Source organism: Temnothorax americanus, unplaced genomic scaffold (genome assembly GCF_048541705.1).
Source record: "Temnothorax americanus isolate GAGA-0224 unplaced genomic scaffold, ASM4854170v1 Scaffold2, whole genome shotgun sequence".
NCBI classification, from domain to species: Eukaryota; Metazoa; Arthropoda; class Insecta; order Hymenoptera; family Formicidae; genus Temnothorax; species Temnothorax americanus.
In genome coordinates this window covers 8,860,778-8,874,622 of record NW_027509338.1, presented here as the reverse complement: position 1 = coordinate 8,874,622, position 13,845 = coordinate 8,860,778, and the positions used below count along the sequence as shown (strand labels likewise).

General features: G+C 38.0%; 2 protein-coding genes and 1 long non-coding RNA gene across 4 annotated transcripts; 2 read left to right on the top strand and 1 right to left on the bottom strand.

Moving 5' to 3' along the window:
* The first annotated feature begins 3 nt into the window (after positions 1-3).
* Positions 4-1,918, top strand: LOC143897269 (uncharacterized). Its single transcript, XR_013256893.1, has 3 exons — positions 4-109; positions 429-502; positions 898-1,918. It is a non-coding gene; the product is annotated as an uncharacterized LOC143897269 (long non-coding RNA).
* On the bottom strand, positions 1,272-10,031 carry Vps15 (vacuolar protein sorting 15). 2 transcript variants are annotated; one of them, XM_077405769.1, is made up of 17 exons: positions 9,862-10,031; positions 9,274-9,454; positions 9,047-9,190; positions 8,594-8,748; positions 8,328-8,518; positions 7,440-8,182; positions 6,973-7,281; positions 6,464-6,847; positions 5,794-6,120; positions 5,232-5,561; positions 4,975-5,140; positions 4,764-4,877; positions 4,472-4,664; positions 4,186-4,351; positions 3,834-4,104; positions 3,395-3,725; positions 1,272-3,299 (listed from the first exon to the last, which is right to left on the bottom strand). In XM_077405769.1, the coding sequence occupies exons 1-17, from the start codon at positions 9,951-9,953 to the stop codon at positions 3,083-3,085; spliced, it is 4,314 nt and encodes a 1,437-aa protein (XP_077261895.1). In that variant the 5' UTR covers positions 9,954-10,031; the 3' UTR covers positions 1,272-3,082. The 2 variants fall into 2 exon arrangements, with proteins under 2 accessions (XP_077261895.1, XP_077261897.1); XM_077405771.1 differs by lacking the exon at positions 9,862-10,031 and having other exon boundaries at positions 9,047-9,131; positions 9,274-9,411.
* Positions 10,032-11,080: 1,049 nt separating this feature from the next.
* On the top strand, positions 11,081-13,446 carry Epsiloncop (coatomer subunit epsilon). The gene is made up of 3 exons (XM_077405342.1): positions 11,081-11,306; positions 11,791-12,279; positions 12,393-13,446. The coding sequence occupies exons 1-3, from the start codon at positions 11,196-11,198 to the stop codon at positions 12,699-12,701; spliced, it is 909 nt and encodes a 302-aa protein (XP_077261468.1). The 5' UTR covers positions 11,081-11,195; the 3' UTR covers positions 12,702-13,446.
* The last annotated feature ends 399 nt before the right edge of the window (positions 13,447-13,845 follow it).

Genomic DNA, 13,845 nt, shown 5'->3' with positions numbered 1-13,845 from the left:
TCCAGCATCTCTCCACTGCGGTAGTGCACTTGTTACAGTTGCTTACGATTAGACAGAAGTCAATTGTCAATTATTATATCTACGTTCTAACAATCGTCATTTTACAGAGGTGATCTTAATCATTTTACATTATTGTACGATTGAAAAACAGATGCGCACATGACAGCGCGATTAGTAAGACGAATATTTTAGGAAAGACGTCGCATCGTTGTTAATTCCACAATTCAGAAAGTGTGAAAGGCGCGATAAGAAAACTTTGAGCTCGTGACGCAACGACGTTTCCATTATACGGTTTTTTGGTGCGTGAACACGCGTTGTCCCTGTCTTTAAGCCACTTTGGTGCTTACTACCGTGAGCTGCGACACTTGTCAGTAGTGGTACAATCGGCGGGCGTTACTTCCAATAGAACTTTCATTCTTTATTTGCAGGACATTCACTTGGTGTTCTACCATAGATCCTATATCATCACGGATACCAAAGAGATCGAAGGAAACTGAATAATGTAAGAATATTAATTTCACAATATTAATTTCAATTACAATGAGAAACGGGCAACTTAAAAAAATCAAGTAAATTCCAAAAGACTGTAAGTGAACGAGAAATTTTGCTCTTCTTGAACAATTTTTCCACTCTACTTTAGAAATTTATTTTCAATGAAGTTTTTTTTTTTTTAATATAAAGATATGTATATTGTATTTTTATAAAATTATCAACCTCGAAAGATGACTAAAAAATGTACTCATCTTTCTAGCTTTAGAAATTTTTTATACTTCAGTTTAGAAATATTAAAACATAATACTAGACGTTAATATAATGCAAAATTGAACGATCAAATTTTAACACACGAGTGAAAAAAATACTCACAAAAATAGAAAATAACTTTCTTTCTCCTTCCAGATCATCACAAGGATATTATTACGAGATTATGACCGCAGTCCGCAGTTTTTAGAAGATACAATTAAAATGAAGTTAATCATCCTGCTGTTGCTGCTGGTCAATTCTGCTTTTTGTATACCTTGGCTCGACCTATGGTTCCCTCAGCAGTCCTCGTACGACACTCAAAATCGCAGATACTATGCAAACAACCCGCATCGTCAAGGTAGAGATGGTAAGGAGCGCTGGAAACAGATCTGCAGGACCATAAATCCGGATACGTACGCGTTCCCGGGACGCGTACCTTATCCCGCCGCGCCTGTCTGTCCGTGGTAAAGGAAATTTTCGGTTCAACTCTCGGATCTGTGTCGTGCCAAACGTAAGCGAGAAACGCATCGTGCGTTAAAAATATGAATTTATTGTAACAACGTAGTTTTTAGACAATATACGTCCACCGGTTACGAGTATTTCAGTCAATGTGGTTGCGTGTACGTATGTGTCCGTGTGTGACAATACTAGCAAACTAGTATACATAAACATTCGTGATTACATACAGCTACTTACGCGTTCATCACGTAAAGTACGAAGCGAGAGATAATTGTTTCGCGCATTGCATCTTTCGTACGCGAATTTGATTATTCCTCGCTTCACGGTCCGTATTCACACGTGTGTTAAAAAAAAGGGGAAACTACGAAAATCGCATTGCGGAAAGTAACTTTGTATCAGAGTGAAAAAAAGTTAACGGTATATAAATAATCCAAAAAATAAAGCCAAAAGCTATAAAAAATATAGCTCATAGATTATTTTTTTGGATATTCTATGCTCGTAAGAGTGTTCCACTGTGTTGCAAAGTCATTTCGCATTGATGCAACTTTTCTTACCTTTCAGTGTTTAAATTTATAGTGCGCGTATACGGACCCGCTAAATATCTGCTTAGATACAATTACCTCGAAGGCTTGTCTATCGATCTGTGTAACATCGACATTCTAAACTCGTCTAATACTCGGTAATAGCTCTCTTTCTTTTTTTTCTTTCTTACATATAATATAAAAATAAGCTATGTACATCATATATGTTACATTATAATGTCAGTTTACGTTCAACTCTTTTTAAAAAAAATGCACGCCTCTACAGCGCAATTGTAATCATTGGTAGCCTTAAATATCATGTATATTACATGCTCTATGTACAGTCCAGGATCACAGAGTTCGTACAACACGGCGATGCTGTGCGTAAGTTGATGCTTGTGGCTCAAGAAAGCGATAACAGACGTCTTAACGCATTATCCAAGCAAATTGAACAATATAAATACAGCTTAAATTTAAATACAATTAAGAGAATTGTATTTACCTATATAGTTAATGTATAAAATTATATATAGAAATAGGATTTCCAATTTTTTCAAAATTATATAAACGTGAACGAATCTAGGAATAAATATATTTGATTTGTAGAGTTAGCTTTTCTCTTTTGCACAGTGATATAAGTATGATACCATCGTAACTTCCACTGAGACCTGTCGTCTCGGCGACATGTCTTGTCTTCTCTTGTATGTTTTTTTTAAGAATTGAAAAGACAGGAAACAACCTTTCCGGAAAAAATTAATAAACTACAGGTGTCACAAGAAATAAAAACCACACCCAGATGATGCAAGTGAGAAATTTACTCAAAATAGATCGGTTTAGATTCAATTAAATATGGAAATAATTAATTTAGAGTTGTTGTGGAAGAATATGAAAAGTCGATTAGCAGATTACTCATATAGCGGGAAAGAGCTCGTATAAATTTTGAATAAGACAAGGTTTTTACCTTTTGCAAAATTGCAAGAAAAACTGTGCAAACTGTAAATTATCATCTTACTAATACGGAAGCTGTATTTATCATAACTTCTACCGAGTCCTGCCACCAATCACGGAATTGTTAAAAAAATATGATAAGTCATTTTTGCCGAAACGAAATATTATGGTAGGTATCATAATTATACCGCCATCACAATTCCTCCGCGCGACTGTCCTTAAATAAATTATACTACGATCACACTGTCCGGCATTGCTGGAGAATTTACCTGAAGAATTCTAGAATAACTTATTCCTTACTTGGATCACAATAGTTTCGTTATTACTGGGGAGAAATTCCGCATTGCACTGGTAAAATCTTTTGTCGTCTGTGCGAGGAACTTTGGAATCATATTTGGGAGCGAGAAGAACAATCATTTCCAGACTTGTATCAGACCGTCCGTGCTACCGGTGAGAATGCAGGTGTTCGACATGGCCACAGCAGAGATTGTGTCATGCTGGCCGGAGGGTGGAGTCTCGGGACCGCTATCCTCCATGTTTCTTCCTCTCGCATCACTTCCGGACAACGGATTAGAATCATCGTCCACCAATACTTCTTGCACAACGTTCGTTCCGTCTATCAAACGTAAACTGTAAACAGAGAAGCAATATCGTACATTATTATGCGAGAACACGATGAATATGTATATTAAGCGACATAATTAATTTTATATTCGATCACTGACTCGTATGCCAATGAATTTGGAGTGAGAACATCGTTAGCGGCGGGCAGAGCGACATAGGATGCGGTAGGTCTATTAAAGTCCCAGAAGCGTAATCGCATATCGGTTCCGCCGGCCAGAAGGAAGCCCGAGCAATCGATGCATCCGGTGTACATGGCACACACAGTGTGGCCGGTTTGAGTACGGCTCAACGGTGGAGCATTTGATGCCCACAGAACCATCTGTCGAATATCGGTCTCCAGATTCCACATGGAGATCTCGTTGTTACCTTGCACCGCTGAGATTATCCACGAATGCTCCGTTGGATGCGTAATCACCTTTCGCACTCTGGCACCTGAAACGATGAGAAACGGTAGAATGGCATCGTTAAAACGATAGAAAGTATTTTAAGCTATATCATTTGTACAAAGTAATGGAAAATAACATCAGCGAGATAAGCTACCTGTTGGATGCTTGATACTTGTTATCGGCAGTTGGAACCTCAAGTCCCAACAGGTGTGGATACCCGAGCTCGTGCCGAGGGTCAACCATTGCTGATGACTGTTTACGCAAAACGACGTGATAACTCCGTGCTTCAAATCGTTTTCCAAGCGCCACGTTGTGCCGGGACATCGTAGATCCCAACCTACCAGTGATCCGTACAAAGAGGCGTACACAAGAACCGATTGCGAGCCAGAATCTAGATACTGAAGATCGACAGCGCATCCTTCTTCCTGTTACATCAATCGCGAACAACATGTCTTTAATATTCCTGTGTATCAAATTTTTATATTACTGCGGAAATCTCTAATCACCTGGAGATCCAATTGACGAGTGCCGATCAAACTCATTTTACTGGAGTTTGGCTCAATCCGAAGTACGAATACCGTTCCAGATGTGCTCGCCGAGCTCGCTAAAGATTGCCCTTGGTCGCATACAGTTAAGCCAACCAGCGGACCTCCTCTGTGCATGTACGTTTGCCTGTAAAGAACAATATCAAAAAATTAAATACTACATAACTCGAAGCTTCAAATTGAAAATGATATAACAAATTAGTTAAAATCTTCAACGTGTAAGTGTTCTGGAAGAGAAAAACAATACCTAGAACGATTAGCAATATTTCGTCCCTCCATCTTACTGGCGTCCCAAATCTTGATGCATCCATCGGAGGAACTACTCGCGAACAGGCTAGTATCCGGTATTGAAACCAATCTATTCACTGCTGCTCGATGCTCGTGAAGATGCGCGACGGGAATTCCTCGGGGCCTCCAATCCTTTGGCAGTGATGTGGAGCCTTTTAGCCAATATCGATAATGAATAAAAAAAGCATATAATAATCATACTGAATCATACAGCACGATGTAATATGTACAGAGATTCAATTTTTATTTACCAGCTTCGCAGGCGACGTTGTTAGCCCAACGTTTTGCTCTTAATATTGCTGCGTGTTGTTCTTGCTTTCGGTACGTTAATTGCCGCACTTCTAATCGGCAAGGTGCACACCTATCTGCAAAATTGTCACGATCATTTAATATTTTTCTATGATTTTATAAAACACAAAAATTACATATTATTATTTTAATATTCGCCTTAATTTCACTTACATTGTATGTAAGATCGCTCGTGAAGCGAATGATCGTTCATGAGAGAATTAATGCTGGTCATATCTGATAGGCAATGATGCGGAGATAAATGGATGTCCCCGCTGTGTATGCTCTGACTAGGGCTACCACTGCTTCCAGTCATGTCTGACATTTTAACTATAGCGTGCTGTAGCAATAATATAAGAATAATTATTGCAAACAATATAATCAGCAGGACGATATAGAAAGACCTCTCAATCAACTGTCAGCTGTAATACCTGAGTGTTATCTTGAGCTGCAAACATCGTGCGCCATTCTTGATTCATCGTTGCGTATGTGCCAACGGTCTCCGATGTTCTTCGGTCCAATCTTTTGAATGGCGGGAGAGTTAAGTCTCCCTTAGTATCAGGATATAATACGACGACATGGTGTCTTATCCTATCCTTCACTGGACTCAACTCCAACTTGCCATCTACGGACTTGATAGCATTTTGCTTCGACTCTGCGGAATTGCGATATTTGTTGATCTTCATCAAGTGAGGCTTCATGATCAGCAACTGATCCTCAACTGCCTCGGTCATCGATTCCGAAGTCAGTCGCCTAAAAAGCTAAAAAGGATCTGTTTGTGAATCTTTTTGAATTAAATCTTTGTCACACGCAATAATAAACGATATCAGTTTCGCTCAAATTTCTCTCGCTGAAGGCGCGATAAATGCACAATATGCAACATTATTTTATATTTTTATTCTAAAATTTAGTTTTCTTGCAATATATAACAAAATTTTTTTTAAATGTTATTTTGAAAATCAAATATACGCTAATATAATAAATGTTACATACATTTCTTAAGGAGGTACTCATGTCGTTGTATTGTGGCGGTACCACACCCGTTATGACTTTTGCTCTGGCTGCCTGCTTGTGTTCAAGTACTTGGAATAATTCCTCCACATCGTTATACTTCACCACAGAATCGTATACTATTCTGGATATCGGAGGAACAAGTGCCTCGAGTAATAAAATCTCCTTTTCTATTTGGATCAATGAGTGCTTCAGATATGGTTGAAGCATTGTCTGAACTTTACATTGGACATCCACCACATTCAGAGTTCTCGCCGCCGCGGATATAAAGCCGACGGTTGCATGACGTATCCAAAGATTTGGGTGAACCTATAAAAAATGGCTGTGTACATCAATAGTACTTCCAAATTCAATCAAAGTCTTCTTTAATAAAAATTTAAAAGTCTCTTGTCTAATTTGTTAATTTTCAACATTAAATATCTATTGTTCTAAAAAATTGTAAATTTTTCAAAGAAGAGAATTTGTTTTTAATAATAATTTTAAAATTTATCAAAATTTTAATAAAATCCTATATCTTTAATCTTGCCGATCTGTCTCAATAAGAGAATATTAGTTCTGGACTTTATATAAAATATATTAGAAAGGTTCTAATTTTTGAATTACTATATGTATATATCAAAGATTTATCAAATATATCATAACGATGACATACCAGGAAGACCATAGTTTCTGATAATAACTGATAGAGAGCAGATTTATGTAGTAGACCCAGTTCTGTAAGTGTTGCCATGGCATTTATGGCCTTTGTGATTACAAACTCTTCAGGATCGGATAGACCTTGCTGCAGAAGCGGCATTAGTATCGGACTACTATGCCAACCGACATATGCAGCCACACCGACTATGCATTCAAAAAAAGAGCCTCTCAGTTCCTTATCCTCTTTGTCATTTAAAAATGTGATGACGTGACTGAGCAAAATATCATTGGCTTTTTGTTTTCCGAAGAACACGCACAATTTGTTTATTCCGTTTTCCATTAACGTTTGTTTCACTAAATTTTGGGGATCCGTTAACAGCATGGACACAGATTGTTGAACCTACATGAAAGATAAAGATACGAGGATTATATTAGGATAATTGATAATGTTTCAGCTCTAGTTCAAATAAATTTTGTCGTTTTATTCTTTTTCTTTTTTAAATAAAATATAGAAGATATCTATACCATTTCGTGTAAGGTTTGTAGTTCGCTGTCGTAACTGGGCTTTGGTCCCTCCTTGTTACCCAAGTTAGACAGATGAGCGTTTTCCAGATAACGCAAAGCAATGTGCGCCAAATACGCAATATTCTCCGCGTAAGCTGCCCTAACTATAACTGCTTCGTCTTGAGTTATATGCGCTAAACCTGGTAGAATGTACTCGGGAAATATGTTCACATCTGAAGATGGTATCGATTTCACAAGATGTAAACATTTCGTTAAAGTGTGTATCGCTGATACTCTTACTCGCGGCGCCGGATCGTGAATCAAATGGAACTAGATAAGATTTAAAAATATATATGTTAGCAATAATTAACAATATAAAACATGCAGTTAATTCGTTTAAGCAATTTTTCAGAGTTAGCTCAATAAATATAAATTCATATAAAATATTTTTGTAAAAAAATTCTAAAAATTGGCATTTTAGTACTTACAATATAAGGTAATATTCTATCAAGAATTGTTTCATCAGAAACATTTTCAGCCAGCTCTAATAATATCTCTAAACTGTGCAACTTGGATTGCGAATGATGCAATCCTCTTATGCAAGATGTAACGAGTTGAGTTATGATAACGAGTCCTTCTAGAGTTTCATTCGAGGTAGAGATTGATTTCTTGGACTCTGCATCGCACGTTTGTTTACAATCTTCGGACGATTTAATCTCCGGTTCCGTATCCACTTGAATATCACTGCCAACATCTTGGACAGTACTTTTCATGTCAGTTTGATTTAAATCGGTCTTATCAGAACTTTGATCGCTGTCGACTTCCACCATCGTATTTTCTTCGCTGTGACCAGAATCGTCCTTAATCGATTCCACATTACTCTCGTATTGACAAGATTTCGCGGTTTCCGCAGGTTTCGTCTCGCTCGTTTTCATTCGTTCACTTTCGTCCGTCTTTAGTATACTTATAATATTGCCAATGTCCTTCTTCAACCGCGTTATCTTCTCGTCCGGTGATAAAATCGGAGCGGCGGAGAAAATGAGCATGTACGACTGCAGGAAGGAATAAAAGTATTCCGGGAAGATGGTGCCGCGAGTTTGAGACAGATAGATCTCTGCGCTCTTCCTATTCGTTGGATTTCTCTCTAGCATTGACCTAAGCAGCTCGCGTATTCCTGGGTCGTCTATACTGTCCAAGTGCTTACTCACAGAATATTCGTTGTTCCTGTACGCTGAATACATTATCACCACATTAATAGAACTCACGTGTTAAGGCCGGATTTTACTTCTATTTTACTTCTATTTTACTTCTATTTTACTTCATATTCATTTTTTATTCGACAAAAGAAAACAGAACTAAAAATATTATATACCTACCCAAGAGTTGTGAAAAATCGAACGGTGGATGACCTTCGTTATACAATTCTGTTAAAGCACAGCCTGCGGAAAAGATATCCATCATGGGATGCAGATCACCCGTCTTAACTTCTTGTTCTGGTAACAGCAACGTATTACTCAATTCTGAAGACAGTGTTTTCACAAATCGTTCGGGCGCTATGTAGCACGTCCTGAAAATATATTAAATTGAGATTGCTTTATCAAAATAAAAAGAAGAAAGAGGGTGGCTTTAGCGAAGATTTTACCTTCTCCTAGAAGTATCAAAAAAGTATGAAAAATCCGCGGGATTGTCTTCTGGTAAATACGTCGGCTTAAAACTGGCAAAATCTGTGAGTAACACCCAGTTCCAACTGGTTATCATAATATTTTCCAATTTTATGTCACCATGGCAAACACCAAACTGTAGGAAAAGAAAAACAATTATTTTCAAAAATTATAATCAGGAATGATACATTTTTTACTTAAATAAACAAAAAGTTACAGAAAAGAATTAAGATAAACTACTTCAGTCAAAAAGGGTAACTTGAATAATTCTCTTTGCAGCGTGCTATTTTGAACCAAATATCTTCTTTTTTTTTAACCCTTCGAGGCTACATAAAGTGGCGACCACCCCAACAAAAATTCAGGGCCCGATATTTTTAAGATAAAAAAAGAGGTGTAGCCTCGGAGGGTTAAATGATTCACATATGTCACTATACCTTATGGGCTTGATTAAGAGCGTACAATACTTGGAAAGTGATCCACTTTTTCTCAATGCTGGTTAAAAATGGCCTTGTGCTGATCCTGTCATAAAGAGAATATTTGACATATTCCCGCATTATTGAGCCAGCTTTTTCTGTGAGCTGATCCAAGCATACAATTAATTCTAGTCGTGCTCAAATAAGCTATATACAATTGAACAATGTTCCTATGTTAAGATACCTACAATCATTCGTTGAAACGGTAGGCAGTTGACAGCCGAGGCTAACTTCGACCTGATCTCCTCCAGCTTGTCCTTATAGGTAGATAATGGCAATGTTGGGTCATGAATTGCGAACACTTTTACAACTATCAGGCCCTCCAGACTGCGAGCCCGAGCCACTTTGAAGAATCTAGTACTTCCTAAACTGCGGACGACAAAGAATTCTGTAAATCAACAGCTTGAAACCCGCGATAATATTATATTCATAATTATAATTTATTCTAAATGACATTCCCAAGTTTTTTTTTATAAATGTTATAGACTTTTTTACGTGTACATATGTCAATTATTGATCTGTTATTCATAATATTTTTCTCAATGCTAATCATGCGAGAATCAGTCGAAAGGAAATCTCGCACCGTCACCTAAATATAACGTATCACTCTGCTAATATTACTTGCAAGTGTAGGAAATATCACGAAGAATTAACATGTTTTTATCCGTCAAATACCACTCGAACACGCGGCTCGACAGTACTCTTGACAGTGTTCAACTTGGCAGAGTACATATCACACACACGTAAGGTAGAGTGACTCGATTTGTGTTACTTACTTCACGTCGAATAATAAATCACTATGATCTGTCAAATAGTGCTCTACCGGAAATATTTGGCTGGGCGCGATGCCCACTAATTGATTGCCCATTTTTGCTATCAAGACGAGGGGTTTAGATAAAACCGATACGCTCACTCGCGGTCGCGGCGTCCATTTTTCCCGATTTTTTTTTTTTTACACATTACGAATGCAGTGCGGCCAACCGCGACCCAACGTGCATCTAGGGTTTTTTACGTTCAAATTATTTTTACGCAGGCATGCCTGCTACGCAACCATTTGAATTTGGAGCACACTGGGAGATGTCAGGAAATGGATGTAGGCAGGTGAAAGACAATATTGATATATAATTATGGAAAAAGTAACTTTATTACTCGACCAGATGCACAAGACGCCTACTCCATCCAGCGTCAAGCATCGACTAATTGTTCTTCTTCGCTCTCCGCCAATCCAGGCATTTCTTCATGCGCAGAGCGCTACGGCGCATACCGGTATCTCAAGCGACCAATCACACCATACAGACTTATAGCGTTTTTTCTTGGCTGCACTATTGCCCACTAGTGCAACACTAGTGCAACATTAGTGCAACGCTATTGGGTAGTGCAGGGCAGTGCAGGGCGATAGTGCAGCCAAGAAAAAACGCTATTATTCAAGCACGGCGCAACGTTAATCTTACACAATAATGTAAAAAATTATTAAAATGCTATTTATGTTAAAACAATATTATTTGATAAATTAATTGTCGATCAAGTTAATCTCGGAGCTTGCAATAATTAATATTTTAATTTTATAAGATATTATTCTTGATACTGAGTGAAAAAAAAACCGATATAAATTTGGTAGAGCTCATAGATAATTTTCGAGTTATTTGATTTTAAAACAGTATCTTAAAATTATATTACACTGGTAAAAATTGTTTGTGATATTTTGCAGTATCGCAGTATCTTGATGCAGACACTTTTGCCGGTTGAATTATAATCGCCGATTAATTAATCGGACTTTAGTCAAAGTACCCTGGTACAAAGATTATATGTGTGGCCGTAACATAAATAATATATTAAATATACAACATATTTTATAATATATATCATATAATTTGTATTATTTATTTATATTACAATATATTATCGTCTTGACATCGTTTGTGATGTTACTAGATGCTGTCGCATTGCGCCGCGCCTGATAATCTGCAGTCTGCACGGAATAATTTTTCAGTAGTGCCAGTAGTGGCGTAGTGCCAAGTGCCAAGTGCCAGTACGCCAGTACGATACTAGCGGTTTATCGGTTTATGTCGGCGCATAGCCTATATCCGAAATTCGGAGCTCAGCGCCGACGATGAGCGACAAGATGGCACGTCAGCAGGACTTCAACGATCTCTTCAACGTGAGAAATAATTTCTACATCGGCAACTACCAGCAATGCATCAACGAGGCGCAGAAGATCAAGGTGAAAGTCATCCCATTCCGACGGTGACGCGTCTCGCGGACGCTGTGCCACGCGCTGCTCCGTTTGAATTCCCAACGTGGACGGCTGTCATTGCCCATTCTTCCTAAGCATTACGCTCGCTTGTCTTACCAACGTTTCCCTGATACAGCATTGTTGCTTTTTCAGATTTAAAAAGACATACGTTACACCATTTTTCTTGTTGTATTGTATTTAAAAAAAATAGAACTTTGAAGCGGTAGTATTGCTATATCCCAAAATAGTTAACGTTGAGTTTCCAGATACCATACCGGACAAGCCAGTGAAAGATAAGCAACTCTCTTTCGTTGAATCTTTAGCTCTAAATTTCAATTTGCACACTAGAGAAAAGTATAGTGATTCCATAACATATTTCTCCTACCGAGTTTTAATAATATATCATCTGATTTGCGGAGTAAACTTGTCCGTTTTGCAATTGTACCGATACAAGTCTCGTCTCTTTCCGCAGACGTCCATTCCTGAAGTGGCTATGGAGCGTGACGTCTTCCTTTATCGCGCGTACATAGCGCAGAGGAAGTTCCGCGTGGTGCTGGACGAGATCAACGATTCGTCCCCGCCGGAATTACAGCCGCTGAAGACCCTGGCCGACTATTTCGCCAATCCGCATCGCCGGGAGGCTATAGTGGCCGAGCTGGACAAGGAAACCAAGAATGTAAATTACGAGAACCACAATCTCCTGATCGTGGCCGCGACCGTTTACTACCACGAGAAAAATCTGGAGGCTGCCCATCGAGTGATATGCTCCTCCGAAAATCTGGAGTGCATGGCGCTGACGTTACAGATATATCTCAAGATGGACCGTCTGGATCTGGCTCGCAAGGAGCTCAAGTTGATGCAGGAGAAGGACGACGACGACACCCTGACTCAGCTCGCGCAGGCGTGGATAAACATTAGCAGCGGTGGTGACAAACTGCAAGATGCTTATTACATCTTTCAGGTGAGAAAAGTCGTCGATCCATTGATGTGTGTGACGCGAATATTTTCGAATTTTTGTTTGTCTCACCTAAAATTACTTGATATTTTTTCTGACAAGGTTATGAATTATTCCAGGAAATGATCGACAAGCATTCCAGCACGAGCATGTTGCTGAATGGCCAGGCCACTTGCTTCATTGGACAGGCCAAGTACGAGGAGGCGGAGACGGCCTTGCAAGAAGCTCTCGATAAAGATAGCAATAATCCAGATACGCTGATCAATATGATTGTCCTCTCGCAGCATATGGGCAAACCGCCGGAAGTGGCGAATCGTTACCTAAGTCAGTTGAAGGATTCCCACTTAGAGCACCCTTTCGTCAAGGAATACTTGCAGAAGGAAATTGAATTCCATAGGCTTAAAGAACAGTATTCATCTTCCGCCTGAGTACCCCTCACCAGATTATGGCATTCCGTGGGATAAGATTTAAAGGTATTGGCTATGAATGGATCCAAGTGGGACTAGACAAGTTTGACTCCGTCGAAAGTGTCCAATGAGCAAGGCTTCTTCTCCTTTAGCCGAAAAACTTTTCTTCCTGAATCCGATAACTTGCAGTGCATTTCAGATCTTCAATTATTGAAAAATATACATTTTTTTTCAATTATACATTTCATTTTTGTTAAGAGCAAATCGCGAAGCCTGTCCATATAACGTTAACTCTTAGGCTCTTGAAAATTACACTGATGACGTTATGCATATATTGAGACTTCAAACAGTTCTCTAGTTATCTCTCGCGGAATAGAAAACGCGCAATTTTTCTAAATAGACACTTCTCGTTCGTAGATGAACATGTTCTGCAATATTAAAATATTTTGTTTTTATATTAAATTAGATATATATATACTGACAGAAAATAGGTATAGCAAAGTTGTACGGATAATGGAAACGTTCGGAATTGCAAGATGTATGTGACTGAAAAAGTTACCCATTTTATCCTACTGTTACACTTTCACTACATAATCACAAAAAATATGGCTGCCATTTTATAAAATTATAAATTATCGAAACTAGAGAGACCATTTCGCGTGTGTAAGCATCTCTTCGTACAATATTCGTATCGCCAATTTAGAGATGTAACACAGATAGGCGAAATATTAAAATAAAATATTTCGTACATTATGAATACACTAGAGCCGGGAAATGTCTTTTTTAATTTCCAAATTCAATTCCCTTAATATTTGTAAATATCCCTATTATAATTAACTTATAAAAATAAATCGTTAATTACCATTAATTTTATACTCTTGTATAGAACCTTGTTCAACAATCAATCTTCCTCTTAGTTTTCTATAGCAAGCCTGTAAATTAATTTCATAAATGTACATACAATTTTACATGAAAAGTTTTGAAGCCTGATTTAAAATTTATAAAATATCTTATATAATACAAGTAATGATATATTTGAGGATTCAGCATAAATAAGCCATTAATTTTGAAAACGACCCGTTCCGTTCAAACTTTAAAACTAAATTTGAACGGAACATATGGAGTTTTTTAATGAAATTAGAAAAGACTGATGTCTCTTTCATAA